Source organism: Lynx canadensis, chromosome B3 (assembly GCF_007474595.2).
Source record: "Lynx canadensis isolate LIC74 chromosome B3, mLynCan4.pri.v2, whole genome shotgun sequence".
In the NCBI taxonomy this organism is placed as follows: domain Eukaryota; kingdom Metazoa; phylum Chordata; class Mammalia; order Carnivora; family Felidae; genus Lynx; species Lynx canadensis.
In genome coordinates, this window is record NC_044308.2 from 121,911,442 (window position 1) to 121,927,037 (window position 15,596).

The 15,596-nt window shown below is 43.5% G+C and overlaps 1 protein-coding gene across 1 annotated transcript in view; it reads right to left on the minus strand.

Annotated features, from left to right (window-relative positions):
* Positions 1–807: 807 nt before the first annotated feature.
* The window catches only part of TMED8 (transmembrane p24 trafficking protein family member 8), a 69,544-nt gene continuing 54,755 nt past the window's right edge, over positions 808–15,596 (minus strand). The window contains exons 3-6 of the mRNA XM_030319669.1: positions 11,325–11,454; positions 9,626–9,752; positions 9,093–9,398; positions 808–7,739 (exon numbers count right to left, since the gene is read on the minus strand). Of these exons, the coding sequence (XP_030175529.1) occupies positions 7,522–7,739; positions 9,093–9,398; positions 9,626–9,752; positions 11,325–11,454 (781 nt within the window). The 3' untranslated portion in view covers positions 808–7,521. The remainder of the gene's footprint in view (positions 7,740–9,092; positions 9,399–9,625; positions 9,753–11,324; positions 11,455–15,596) is intronic.

Consider the following 15,596-nt stretch of genomic DNA (forward strand, 5'->3'; position numbering starts at 1 on the left):
ATTATGACTTAGCCATTACACATTCCGCATAGCCAAACATAACTCATAAAAGGTCCCTAGCTCCATGTAGTCTGCCTGGGCTTTTTATGGTTGGTTGTGCCCTAGTTCGGTGGGCAGATCATATCCACTTAACTCACAATTATTTCCAATCTCTTCCTCCCTTATACAGCAGCCTCTAAAATACGACGCAAAGGAAAACAGAGAGAGCTCTAATAGGCTTGTCTTAGAATCACAGATCTCACTAAAGTAAAGATTTCAAAGGTGCTCCTTCCTCCTCAGATAGGAGTCTTTCTCATTTTGTAATAAATACCAGAGACACACACAGGCAGCATTTTAAGAGATGTCTAAGACATTTTTAAAATGTCATTTCAGTGTCATTTTTAAAATGAAAAAAAGGCTGAATTAGTATCACCCGGACTGCGTTAATGATTACCCTGGTGTCAAAAGTACCAGTTCCAAATTTGAACACAGTAAGCTCATTGGAAAATGAACATCACTGGAAACCAAATACTGATAAAACTATAATGTTCTATTTAGTAATCATCACTGCGTGCCCACCTGTTCTGCCCTTGGGCCAAACCCAGTCCCCAGTTCGTAATACTCTGCCATGAATTTAAACACGGCTGAAAGATCTCTCATTAATCTTTCTCAATCTTTTCTTAATTGTTAATTTTTCTTAATTTTTATAATCAAGAGATTACAGAATTACTCACACAGATTTACAGAATACCTTTCTTCCAGGAGGAATACAGAGATGAATAAAAAATGTCAAATGTAAATCAGGTTCATTAAGATATAAGTCAAATGTTTCAGGTGCATAGTGAAAAAGTTTATTTAGGACAGATTTCAAAACTTGGAAGAGAAGACAAAGAATGCACAAAAGCTTCACAAAACAGTTACGGAATATAAAAACACAAGAACTGAGCTATTTAAAGAACCACAGCTCAGGATCATCTGTGTATCACAGCAACAAATTCAGTGCCACAGGGTGGTAAGAGAAGGTATTTTAAAGGAAAAACCACTCAGCAGGACACAACGATTGAGTAACAATTTGGTACAGAGCTCTTAGAAATCATAGGATCTGTTGACAGCATTTCTCATGATACAGAACATGTACAACAAGATGACTGCAATAAATGATTGGTTGGGCTACTTTTATACTTTAAAGAAAAGACTGTTTCCCTTTCAGACCCCTTTTGTAACATCAGCGTCAAAGCATGATATAGAATAAGGAAAGGACGCCTTTGTGGTTGCCAATTTGCCAAGAAAGCATCATCATCTTTCATTCAATGGACAGATCTCAGTGCACAGCACCAAAGCAGGCCTTTCAGAAATATAAGTTAAATGGCATAAAGTAGTTTAGGAAATCTGCAAGCACCTCCCTCTATCCCAGTTATCCTTCCCCAAAGTCTGGCTTTCTCATAATCCATCCCTTTGATTACAAAGCAACTTTCTTCTGGGAATTTCAAAATGTTTCCCATTATTAAGGGCAAATGGGCACACCAGAGTCCATGGGTTACAGGACTGCTTTCTCTAGACTTCACACTTGCTCTTGAACATGGCTAAATGGACATAATTCAACTTGATTAAATTAAAACAACTTCATTTATGGGACAATAATCTCAGAAATGGAGGTCAGTAGAGTTTTTAACATGTAATTTCTTAGTACAATGTACTACTTAGGATGTGAGAGAAGGAATTAAGATAATGTTTTCCAGACAACTGTCAGCCTGAACCTAAAAATCAACAATAACAATAACAATAACAAGGAACATTTTACACAGAGATATTTCAAACCTGAGTGAAGAAGTGAGTTCAGGAAGAGAACTCTTTAAACTGTTGGCTAAGGGCTCTTCTGGAACCCTATATGCTAGAATATCCCAAACCTAAACTTCAGACTTGTTCATGACCCTATATCAGAACTTTTAGAAAATGCACTTTGTCCCCTGGAAGTCATTTCACATATATTATTTTACCCTTAGATAAGTACTTTAAGTGACAGAAAACTGTGGAATCTAATAAGGAAGCCTGTATATCTGTATTTCTGGGGCACTTTCTCCTCACATCTTAGAGTAAGGAAGAGCCATGAAATTAACCCGGTCCACATGCCTGGGACCTAAAAGAAATCAAAGTATGTATAATGGTAATCAGATCATGAGTTCAAACCAGTGACCAGAACCACAAATAATTTCAAAGCCAGCATCTTACATGTGGACTTCGTTTGTGAAGGAATAACTATTTATAAATGAACCCCATCAGGCCTTGGGCCACTGGGTTTTCTTAGCTTAGTGACAAGCGATTCAAACAGCAGGGGTTTGTGTGGCCTTCATGGTTCAGGCAGGAGCAATGAAATCTGGTCACATAATACTTAGCAAAGCTTCTCTCACCCTCTGGGTCCCAAATCCTGCCCTAACCTCAGAATCTAAATAAGTGGGTAGAGGCCAAAGAAGTGCTCACAGATGCTAGATGGGTTAGACAGAGCAAAGGGGTAACACCGACCATCACCAGGTACCAACTAAGCCAAAGCAGTTTTCTCCTGGATGCCTCCCCCATCTCCAGAAAACTGCCCACCAGGACCCAACTTCCAGGGGGTTCCTCTCCTTCTGAGAACACGGAGGAGCTGCAAACTCACACTACAATTGCATTTATAACCTGTGACACACATAGTTCCCAGAGAAGGAGGGCTTGCTCTAGTTATTACTCGACTCAATTAACTTGTTGTCTTCATCAGTATCCCAATGGCATATCCTCTTCATTCACTTGGTAAGGTTAACAAGAGTTCCAACTGATGATTGTATAGTCATACACCAGTAACTCAGCTATCCCAATATGGGACTATAAGTCATAATCCTTCCCCAGTCCTACTTCCAACCAAGGCTGACTGCCTTATCCACTCAACTCACACTAGATGATTAATCGGATAAACAGAGGCCTTGGATACCATACTGCCAGTGCTAAACAATATCATAAATAATCAAGATATCATAGAGAAATGGAGGGAGCCTAGTCCCTCTTTATCTCTCAGGTGTGTGGAAATGAGGGCCTAGGAATGGATTCCATGCATGAAGACTGGGACTTTGGCTGTAAAGAGGCTCACCACACACTGGGTTACTGGAGAGCACCCAGCTTGTGATTGGTTCTAGATACCCATTTCCTACTTACTTCCCAGAGAATCATGCATCGTGGCTTCCTGAGCACAAACACAATTCAAACAATGACTTGCTCTCTAAAGAGCATTAATCCCTTAATGTGCGGCCCCTCACAATAAAAGAAATGAAATTACCTTCCTTCAGACAGAAACTCACCTTCCAACTCTCTTCAACCGCTGAGATTCTATAGGGATGGTGCTTTTTCCTTTTCCAGCAAATTCAGGTTTCCAGGAGTTCTACCCTTGCGGCCAGGTGGAAAGAGACTAGTTAAAGACGCTGATGTGGACCTTTTAGACCCAGGAGAAATTCCAAATGGAAGCTCTTTAAAGAGAGAACTGTCCCACTTACTGCTATGTGTGTGACCATTCCACACAGGTTAAAGAAGATAGTGATTCCTACACCTCACAGGGAGGTCAGCCTGCAGGGGCATAGCTGGTTCGCAAACATATGCCTGTGGCCTGAGGCCCTTCTGTGATGTTGGTCAAAATTAACTGATTTCATCCCTTTCTTGGCCAAGTCAAAACCAACGGGGGCTGCCGAGACACAGCTGCACCTCCTCCCAGCCCCTTTCTAGTTTCACCATCCTTCTCCACGGCCCAGAGAACACGGAGATGAAATCCAGCCTCGGGTCAGGGGATTACACTTGGTAGAGAAGACCTACTCAGAAGGAGTCTATCCTGTTGGGAAAGACAGCAAAAGGGGTTTGGAGGTTTCTCCAACAACCATAATGAGGACCAGCAAGGCTTCTGACTTCAACAACAGTTCCAACTAATGAAATACAGACTAAAGAACAAACAAAATTGGGATATGAGCAAAACTCTGGGATGCATTTGATAGCTTATCTCTCTTCCCCTCATTTTACTCTCTTTTTCTTCCTTACTATCAGTTTTAAAAGGTAGTCCCTAAGCTGCACAAAACTCATTCACGCCTCTCCCCCTCCCTCCACTAAAACAATCATCTTTTACATAAATGTTAGAGTCACTCAACTCCATGCCTTAGAATCATATACTTTGGGGTTAAAAGGCAACATTTTGCAGAAAAGTGGTCTTAAAAAATAAATATAAAGATACAGACTTTAGGATTTGGGTTTTCGCCTAATTGTTCCAAAGAGGAACTGGATAGGGCCGATCAAAAACATCAAAACTCAGATATTTTCTATAACTGGTAAGTTTTGCAATAATGTTGAGTCCTACTGATAAACATAAGACAGAGAACTCTCAGATTTAACTCTTTCATATACACGTAGTAGGGGGCAATATGTACTTTAAAAAAGTCTGAGGTTTCCCTTCCTAAATAACAGATAAAAAAATATTTTAAAAATACATGAATGGCCTTATTTCAGGTTGTTACCTACTCCCATTATAAAGCTATACATTGTCTGAGGATTGAGTTTTAACTCTGGAGTCCTGAGGACCTGTCATAAAGCAACAGATTAGAATAAAGTCTTTCCAGAGCAGCATCACAGTTACACTTACTCTACTTTTAAGTCCTCTGCTTGCTGAAAATTCTGTATCAAAAAGTGTTAGAAAAAATTAACACTTTAAACATGTCCTCCTTTCTAAAAGCCCCATCTCTCAACAGAGTGGCCAAGCTAAACAGACTGAAGAAATTTAAGAAGTCAGCTACTGTGTGTAGAGAATTTCTATCTTTCTCCCACTACAAAGCATTCTCAGAATTCTGTTTGTTAGTATTTATTTGTGCTCTAGAGAATAGGGTGACAGGGGAAGCAGAGGACTTTGATTTCATTGTTTGCTTTTAAGAATTTGGACAGGGAGAGATTAAGGAAAGGATGATCTCTGAGGATTCGCTGGGCTATGAAATTCTCAGTAATTACATGTGCTTCCACAAATAATATTTGGTCCCTACAGTTCAATGATTGCAGAAATTTAATAGGAGAAGAGTAAATGGTTAGACAGCGAAAATATCTTTTTAGCCATTTTGTGCTAATGGAACAAAGAAACGCCAGTGCAGGGTGAAATGTAACAATGTCCAGGATTTCAAAAGTGACCAGACAAAAAGAGGCACACGGAGGTGACAGGAACAGGTCCCTCAGGCTTCCCTGATGCACCAGAACCAGGATGCCAAAGAAAGTAAGTACAGAGATGCTCATGGCAAAAATAAAGAGTGTTTGTTGTCCCAGGGAGCTTGCTAGGGCCTGACAGCTCCATTTTAAGAGAAAGCCAGAAGTTAATAATAAACAGGAAAAATAAATAAGCAAGGCTTTAGCTGACTGGAGAACAGCTCAGTAGAAAATTATTTTATAAAGATTAGACTCAATTAGCTAAGGCAGGATTCAACTTCATGCTGAAAGAGTGCTCACTCCGTTTATCTCACGATTAGATGATGTGCAGCGAGTTCGCTTTTCGCTGCCCGAACAGATAGTCCCTAAAATCATTTCTAATTTCTTACAAGGTAGATAAACGCTGGCCAGTGTAATCCTCTACAAAACGCATTGAAATATAAAACAATGGTGGTGTGATGCTGCTCGGTCCACAACATCCTACCCTCCTTGGGGCTTCGCTCCCAGGGGAAGAGAAGGTACAGGCTGTATGGCCCTTTGTTGGTGACACAGGTGCTACCGTGAGGAGCCCTGATCGAGTTCCTGCTCCCGTAGGGAGGACAGGTTTGGTGTCAGACACCTGCACAAGAAAGGGATGAGCCAAAGGAAACATCATGAGGAAGAGGACTCCTCAGAGCAGGCAAAGGACTTCGAAATCCCAGAATCATAGGATATCCTTGATTGGCAAGTCAACTCCCCTGCACTCAATCCTGGGTGAATGGGCAGGGCCCCTCACGGCCTGGAATTCCTCACAGGGAATCCTGGGGGAGGGTGGCATCGTCCACCCCAGAAGGGCAGAGTCCTCCCAAAGCATCCTAGGACTGACCTGCAGGAAGGGAATTATCACTTCCCAGCTTCTCCTAAAATCATCATCTCACTCCACAGAAGAGGAGGCCTAAATGGCTCAGAGCAGACAGAAGCCTTCTAAGAAACAGATGGAAAGTATCTCAGAGGCAAAAATGAAATGTGCCAAAAAATAAATAAAGTAATAAATAAATTGAATCATTCCTCAAAATTCTAAGGCAGTAACAGACTCAACACAAGGAATAAGAAACAAGGAGGTACAGACAACCACAGTGGTCCCCTCTCTGCCCGAGGCCCAGCCACCCCACCGTTTTGGCTACTGACTCCCCTATCCTCCCGTGGCACTCCTGGGCCTCATGACTAATACAGTGGGAAGGCTGTGACCCAGAAAATGCAAGCTTTGGCCTGGTAAAGACAAATCCCATCAGCAGCAACAGTGAAGTTTCATTACCACCTTTTCTAAGAGACTTCGAACACCGAAAGCTTTAAACCCTCAATGCAAGAAACCTAAATCCAGAAACTTGAAGTCAGATTGTTTCTGAAGAAAAATTACTAAATAACACTCCTACCCTCAAGATAAAAAAGAATGGTGGGGAATCTGGAGTGGTTTCTGTTTTTTAACCTTGTCTCTCAGATTATACCCCTTCTTTGATTATACGAAAAATAATAATTCAGTAACATTTGACTTGCAAAGATGTGGATTCTGAGATCAATCTAGTACCTAATTTCCACCTTTCCCCTTCAACTGCCAGCACCCTTGCTAAGGGACACTACCTCTTGAAGCAGGAAGTGATGGAGGCAGTTTCTCCCCTCTGGATCTTAGACTACGTGATCGTCACTTAGACTGCATGGACATTCTTGCCGTGAGGGCAAGGACACAGGCGTGGGAAAGGCAAGAGGAGGGCACGAGGCGGAGTTGAACAATCTGGACTACTAACACCCCTCCAAAGGCAGTGAGGGCTCCCGGCCTGTGCTACAGACCAAGAAGAACCAGCAGGCGGGAATATGGCAGTGGTGAGAGGCTGGACAGAGCTTTCTCCGTCCAAAACACTGGGTTCCTTCATGGACAATGTGCTTTTCCTCTTCCAGCACTTTCAAAAGATGAAGACTGGGTGCCACTAAACACATCTGCAATATAGGCTGTGGGAGAGGAGAGAGCAGCAACTGGAATAATACCTCGTACCAAAACAAGCCTATTTTTAAAAGACAACACCCAACTACCCTTTAGGCTTTTGCCCAATGGGCTCCTTCACGGAGGGACGTGGCCGGAGTCTGAAGCAAGAGGAGCGTGAGTCAAGGACCACAGAACAGGAGCACTACACCACCACCTGCAGAAGCCGAGAAGGGGGAAAAGCTACATGGGGTCAACAGTCAGGCATGCCAGGCAGGACGTGAGGGTCAGGAGCCTCACGCTCAACTTTTAGCTCTTGCCTATCCAAAACGAGAGGCACCAGCTGGCAGCCTGCTCCAGCCAGCAAATACCCGCCTGCCTCCTGTCCCGGCGGGCCTTCAGCTAGTGTAGTAGATGTGGAAGTAGAGAGTCTTGTTGCGGAGCAGGGAGTAGGAGTTGTCGAACTTGAGCAGGTAGATGCCCTCGCCAGGGTAGTCGTGGCTGCCAGCCTGCACGTCCCGGTGGCTGTCTCGCCGGTACACGGGCATGACTTCCCCATAGCGGCCTCGAAGGGAGCTCCTGGAGCCTCTCTCTACGTCTCCAACTGGGACAGGGTCTGCATAAGCAAAATGGCACAGTGTTGGGATATGACTTCAGAGACTGAGTAATCCGACCTCAAGAGAAAAGAATGGACCAGTCACGCCACGTGACTTAGTGGCGTTTAGCCGCGGGAATGCTCTTACCCTCCTACGGGAATTTGGAGATGTCTGCTGACCTTTTGGCCATCAGAGAAACTAGTGGGTGATACTGCATTTAGTGCCCGAGTGTCCAGGAGCACTTAACATCAGGACAGTACCTGCCCAGCAAAGAAGCATCCCACCCCAAATGCCAATAATGTCTCCACTGAGAAACAATGATTTAGCCTTATACAGCCCACCTAGTTCCGGAAGTGTCTGGACATCTCCAAGGGGGAGAAAATATTTCGAAGGGAAGATTCTGACACCTCTTCATTCAACAGGAGAAAGAAACAGCTAATGGAGGTAGGAAATACAAACACACTGAACAGAGTGACCCAGAACTTCTACTTGGCCTCCTAAAGAACAGCAAAGTAAGACACAAGGTTCCCCCCACTGCCTAAAAACCTGAAGATTTCCCTGCAGACTTGCCTTTCCACGAAGAAGCAAGGGATTGATTTTAAAGATTATATAGAAAAATCAAGATGCTTGGAACCTACTTAGAACCTACTCATACTATTGTAAAAAAAAAAAAAAAAAAAAAAAAAAAAAAAAAAAAAAGCCTCTGAGTCATCCTGAGTAGGCATTGCAAATAACAACTGGAATAGAGCACAGAAACTATGTTTAAAACTACTCTGGGCCTATTTTGCAATATTTACAGATATTAAGTCACTACGTGGTACATTTCAAACTAATATGATGTTATACATCAATTATATCTCAATAAAGATTATTTAGGTTAAAGAAAACTGCTCTGGACATGAAATGAAGGAAGTAAACAGTAGTCGGCGAACTGTGACAGGCTGGAGAGGAGTACAGTCAGCAATGTGCAATCATCCAGTTTGGTTCCAGACTAAGAACAATGGCAAATATCCCAAACTATGAGAGAAATATAAAATAATCTCGGTTTATACGTGATCTATATACTGCAGCACTGACCCACCCCTTTCCTGCCCATCCCATCCCTTTCCCCAAGGAGATGTTGGGGAAACAGCTGGATACTGATTAAAAGCAAAAGAAGCTTTCCACTAAGGCACCAATACCAACCCCACCAGAATGTTCTTTGAGGGTCAGACTTTGGCCTGTACCACTCAGTTTAGCTTACAGTGCTGAAAGCAGGATTCCTTGCCTGCATTCTAAGGAAGGGAAGGACTGGTATAATACGGGAAGTGGTCATTAGAAACTGGGTTGAGCCAGAAGAAGCAAATTGCAAATTATGCTAAAATTAAATTTACCTTCAATCTCTTCCTCCTCTTCTTCATCTTCATCCTCATCCTCACTGGAATCACTGACCTGCACAGTTATGTCAGTGCTGGTTACAGGGGTCCAGTCAAAATAAACTCCAAAGCCAATGTCATAGTCATCAGTCGCAAACTCCCAGCAAACACGCTTTCCCTCTGGATGGGTAGGTACCCGGATGGTCACCACCTCACCCCGCTTCACCACCAGACGGCTGTTCTTCTCTTTGCCCAGCTTGCTTTTGAATTCCTTCATCTTGGTAAAGGTCCAGATGCACGGAGGAGCCATCAGAGGTGGGGACACTAAAAGGACAAGCAGCTTACTACTGAGAAACCAAGAGAAAATACAGCCAAATCTGGCATTTTGCTTAGGCAGGGTGTCATAGTCAAAGACATTCTTTCTACTTCCTGGCTTCTTTGACTGCCTTCCACAAGTCACCTTCTTAGTTTCCTTCCATCTGTCTGCCTGTCTTTATTTAAGCACCCACTGGGAACAAAGAAACTACCTTCCATACCCCCAAAGCTCTCACCTTTCCTGTGATCCCCCAGGAGATCTGCAGATTCCAAATCAGCTGAAAGGATATCTATAGCTCCTGTGTGCTCAGACTGGATCATAACGATGTCCCCGGACCTTTGTGGAACTTGGTACTTGGCCATCTGCACAATGGAAATCTGATTAGAGCACTTACTAGCGTGGCAGATTCCAATTAGCCTCCTTCTCAAGGGGGCTGCCCACCCCTGCCCCATTGCCTCCACTTTCCATCAGCTCAAAGCCTGATGTGCTATGTTCCCTCCTCCCTTTTGCAGCTCTCCCACTCCAGACCCTTTATAAAATCCTTGCCCGTGAATTTCCTCCAAGCTTGCTACTGACTTCTGCACGAATAGTGTTTCTGTGCCGCACCGTGACCTGCACAGCACCTCCCTGTGGCCCCTCTCATGACAGCGCTTGCATCCGGGGTTTAGCCCGGCTCTGACTCTACCACACAGCCTCCTGCTACAATCCCCACTCCCAGGCTACCTCCAGATCCCTGTCAATCAAGTCACCAAAGCACTGCAGAGAGAGCCTGTGGTTTATATTCTCTGTCCCTGGCTTATCCACGGCACATCCGGGATGTCCCATGCCACTGGCTGTCACATCCACTAACAGTGCTCTGTAAATAATTGTCATTTCACCTGTTTTAATGTATTTAAACAGTCCATTTGCTGCCAGATATCTAACCTCCACGGAAGAGTACAAGCATCCCTTGAAATTCGAAGCCCTCGCTAACCCATGGCAGGAGGCCGCAGTCTCTCTCTAGCGGGTTTCACATGAAACCACTCAGATCAGTGCTCCCGTTTCTTGTTTTTATGCCATAACTTCTTGATCCTTCTCCAAGCAGTCAGCAGGCAACTCAAGAAATGTACACCCACTGGCCACACGGGACAGCATACCAGTGAGATAGCTATCCAGTTAAGAAACCAGAATTATATTTGCAAGAAAGAAAGAAAGAAATTTTGAATTCATCCCAGACTATATTCTCATAATATCTCTTTCTGAAGATATTACCTCTATTGCCAAATGAGGTGAATCAGACTTTGGCTAACCTGCTTACATGAGTCTTTCCTTTTCCACAAGGCTAAACAAAGGATTTAGTTTGCAACATATTAGCAGCACAGCATTAGTAAAGTCACCAACAGATCTTGGCTTCAGTTCCCTCATCTGTAAAATGGGAACATAATGGTACCTGTCTCATAGGTTTGTTCTCAGAAGCAAATGAAGTATTGTGGATAAAAATGCTTCGTAAAGCAAATGTAATGATAATGTTTGGCATTGTCTTTATTGACCATAATACCATTAGTTATTATAATATATGTGTTAGTAATAATACAAACAACTCCTTCCTCCATGGCAGGGAGATTACTGCTATCTACACCACTTCTATGGAACCTTGACCATAAATCCTGAGTAGATCTACCACAAAAAAACTGAAGCGAAAACACGATCTCATGGTTGAAGGCTCTTCACATCCAGAGGATGTCAGACGCCACATGAGCATCCATTCTAACACTTCATTTCTTGAGTAGCTGCTAGTTCAGTGATGGGCCCTGAGGGTGACACACATGACCATTCTCCAAATAAATAAAACTGAGACGCCCCGATGCTTTCTAGGTCCAACCCATCCACACACATCTAGATTCTGGTGCCACACACCGCTCCTCCCGAAGAGACTGCGACATTGCCCTCCCTACCTTGTTGAGGACCTGGGCCTGGTCTGCAGGCAGCGATTCCTGCTCCACCAAGGCCTGCGCCTCCAAGGCACCAGCTGTCTTTCGCAGATCTTCGGTGGCATCCTCACTCGCTCGAGATACCGTCTGTGGCCTCTCAGAAGAAGACAGCATGTCAATTCAAGGACTCTTTCAAAGGGCACAGTAGTCTTGGAGAAACTTAGAAATAAAACAACCTTCAAGGGACATCTCCCAACCTCTGCTTTCCTCTGGCATTTGGGTCCACTGTCAGTTTAGCTGACCACTGCCCCGGGCTGACTTGGCCCACAATAAAGCGGTGACAGCGTGTGACGGCCCAGGACTGATGAAGCCAGGCCCCAGGTTCTGAGAACTATGGCGAACACGCAGGTCAGTCGTCTGAGTTTTGTTCTCTGGGACCCACACCATCTGCTCCACACAGGACTTCAACAAAAGAAAAGTCAGAATCCCAGTTCTGTTCTACACATAAAACTTCTGTTAGAAGCAAACAGAGGAGGCCTTGCCAGGGCCAGAAATCGATCACCAAAACACAGGGGGCGCAAACTGATTAGCAAGGCAATCCCTCTCCAGTCAGGCTGGGAGCAGTCTTTCAGCCTTTCCGCCTCACACCATCCTCCAGATCACACTGGCTAATAAAAGAAGGTCATCATTTTCTTTCCCTTTTTAAGCACGTTAATCTATTATCCCAATGACTTAAGGCCTGACAATTTGAATACTTTTAAAGAAGCAGAGGAATAATTTCGGCTCTCTTCCCTTTCCCCTGGCTTCTGGAAAGACCACAAAGTGAGCTAGGTGCCAGGGCAATGGCACAACACCCCAGGTCTCTTGGAAATCTGTTGTCAACAAAAGGTGGCATGGGATTCTTTAGAGCAGCAGTCATCAGAGTTCAGTTCGAGGACCGCTGGGGCTCTTCAGACTTTTTTTTATAATAATTCTAAAACGTGATTGCCTTTTTTGATTTCTATCTTCTCAAGAGAATACATTAGAGTTTTCCAGTATAGGACACGAGATGTTGCAACAGAATGTACGCGGAAGCAGATCTAAGAATCCAACTGTCTTTGTGAAGCCAGACATGAAAGAGAGTTACAACATCTCTATTCTCACTAAATTATTTCTGCTTTGGAAAACAGTTGTTTTCCATTAAAAACATATTATTTATGTTTACGTGCAATGAGTTCATTATTTTCATTTTTAAATCAATAACTATTTTTTAATTTTTCAGTTTTAATTTCTAATATAGTAAACATTGATAGAGATAAACCACAGGAAAAATTCTTTGGGATTCTCAATAACTTTGAATTGTGTAAAGGTTTGGGAACCACTGTTTTCAAGCATCATTTCCCCACTGAGTAAATGACTGGAAAACAGTACCAGAGACAATATGGGGAAACAGGACTTATTTGGTGTTCATTAGTTTCTTTCTCTCTTCTTTTTTAAATTATAAACAAGAAAAAGCACTCCTAGTTTACAAATTACCTCTTTTCAGATAAAATAGAGCCATCTTTTGGAGTATACAAGTCACCCCAACCTACCTCAGGACAAACAAGAGGTAGTCACTATAAAAACCAAAGGTATGGGATACTGTTGATTTTTATGGTTTTGCTTGGGTAATCCTGTGTAAAATGTAAATTAGGCTAGGCTGCAAGCCTATTTTTTCTCTTAAGCCCAGAAATTCCAGTCTGCTTTTGTTTCTTGACACTCTTTATCCCTATCTGTGTCTTCCATTAGTAAGTGAGCCTGATGGCAGGGATGGGCCCTGTTCCCGGCATGCATGGCATCTACTGCCAGGCCCATCACATGGAACCCTCATCTCCTAAAATGACCTCATGTCGTCGTGCCCAGTCCATTGCAGTCACAATGGCCTCTTGAATCTCTGAGGGTCCTCAAACACCTCAAGCATTCGAGGGTTTTGCACCCGCTGTCACCTCAGCCTAGAATATCCTGCTGCCAGTTACCTGAGGGCTTCCTTCAGGCTTCTGCTCAGCTATCACTTCTAGGGAGGCTCCCCAGATAGCCGCATGTTGAATGGTTCACCCTGCCCTAGCCCCATCAGTCCTTCTAGCCTTACCCTGTTCGCCTGTCTTCACTGCACTCACTACTGCCTGACATATTACGTCTCGTATCTTGTTGACTGCAAGGTGTGTATTTGTTTTCAGATTTTAACACAAATGAAACGCAGGATGTCCTAAAAACTGGTGGTGTCTTACAACTGCCCGGGGCCTGGACTGACACAGTCTTTGCCCAGGAGATTTGCCTTTGCTTCTGCCAGTATTCAGGAGGGCTTCCAACTGAGACAACTTGAATAAGTTCTGTGTGAGGGTTTTGTTCAAACTCCAATGGCACGGTGAATTTAGACCACAAACTGGTGACTACAGACTCATGGTTCATATTCTCAGAGGAGATCTTTTTCTCCTCCCCTTACACAGAGCCAAGATGGAAACATTCAACTTTCCTTGCGGTCCTTCTCTGTGTGGAGGGATCTTTTTTCTTGTTTACTTTTCACTGAAGGTTCACGCTTTTGGTGTCCTAGCTCCATGAAGGATGGGAGCGGGTGGGGGTGGGAGGGAGTGTCTATTACTAGACTCTCTGCCTGGGACGTTTTTCCCTTTCTTGGTAGTTCATTAAATAACAGTACATCTTACAGGTGATGGCAACTTAGAGTCTATGAAATAGGATGTATGCTTGCTTTCTGTCTGCCCTTCCCACTAGAATATAAACGCCACGAGACCAGGGACTTGGACTGTTGTATCTCCATTGCCTAGAACACTGCCAGGTAAGTAGCAGGCTCTCAACAAATATCTGTTGAATGAATAAATAGTAGACGGTCCCAAAATATTTGTTGAATAAATAAATGAATATATTAATTTTTGTTTAGGAGCAAAAGAGAAATACTGGCATGTGAGAATACAAGTTAATCTGACCATTAGCCTGACCTTACTGTACAAGGCATCTAAAATTAAGTCTCCTCTTTGCCTTTGTGTATGCTACTTTGTATAAATATTGTTCTGCTTATTAAAAAAGTTTTAGGGGTGCCTAGACGGCTCAGTCAGTTGAGCATCCAACCTTTGATTTTGGCTCAGGTCATGATTTCATGGTTCATGAGTTTGAGCCCCACATCAGGCTCCACACTGATGGTGTGGAGCCTGCTTGGGATTCTCTCTCTCCTTCTCTCTCTGCCCCTCCCACGGTCTCTCTCAAAATAAATTTTAAAAAATCTTTTAAAAATAAATAAACTATTTTAGAGAATAGTTCTTTTTAAATTTTTTAATGTTTATTTTTGAGAGAGACAGAGAAACAGAGCGCAAGTGGGGGAGGGGCACAGACAGAGGGAGACCCAGAATCCAAAGCAGGCTCCAGGCTCCAAGCTGTCAGCACAGAGCCCAAAGCGGGGCTCGAACCCACAAATGGCTAGATCATGACCTGAACCAAAGTTAGCCGCTTAACCAACTGAGGTACCCAGGCACACCAACAAATAAACTATTTTAAACAGGACATGCAACAGCCACATGAGTTTAATGTTCACATTAGCATTTCATGCTCTGAAGAATCAATGAAGGGTATTTGGGGAAAGATAAATTGCAAATCACTTGATGCCAATGATAAATCACATAAAGGAAAAACTCCCACTGTAAGCCTACTGGTTTGTGCTGACCCAGAGCAGGGAGGCCATCCCAAGGGAGGGGACAGCCTGACCAGCCTGCCAGCCTCACTGGCAAGAGAGAGAGTTGGGCCCTTCCATTTCTAACATACACAAAACATAAACACTGCACTTCAAGCGTCATTTGGACTGGACTTCTTTCTTCACACACTAGATTTTAGAAACAGAGCTTTAAAATTAAATCTCCTTTTTTCTAAGAATGTTGTAGATTCTTCACTCAAAACTTTATTCTTAGGAGGAAACATCAGTCCGTGTCAAAAGCCAGCCCCCAAACATCCCTCAGATCAACATCCAGAAAAAGACTGGTGGCAGCAAGAAGGAAAAGGCGCTCCCTCCTGGGATTTGAGGAGAACAGGAATTGTCTCAAATCAACACAGCCTTGGGGAGGCTTGGTCTTCTAAAGGGACTGTTCTATAAATAACCTAGTAGCTCTAAGCATAGAACTCAAAACCCCTCTAATGCTACTTACCAGAGCGAGCTTTAGAGAACAAACCTAGAGCTGTGTGAACTTGGGCAAATTTTTAAATTCACCGTTTGTTTTCCTCATTGGAAAAGAAACACCTGTTTCAGTAGGGCTGTTAGGAGGATTAAACGGTAGG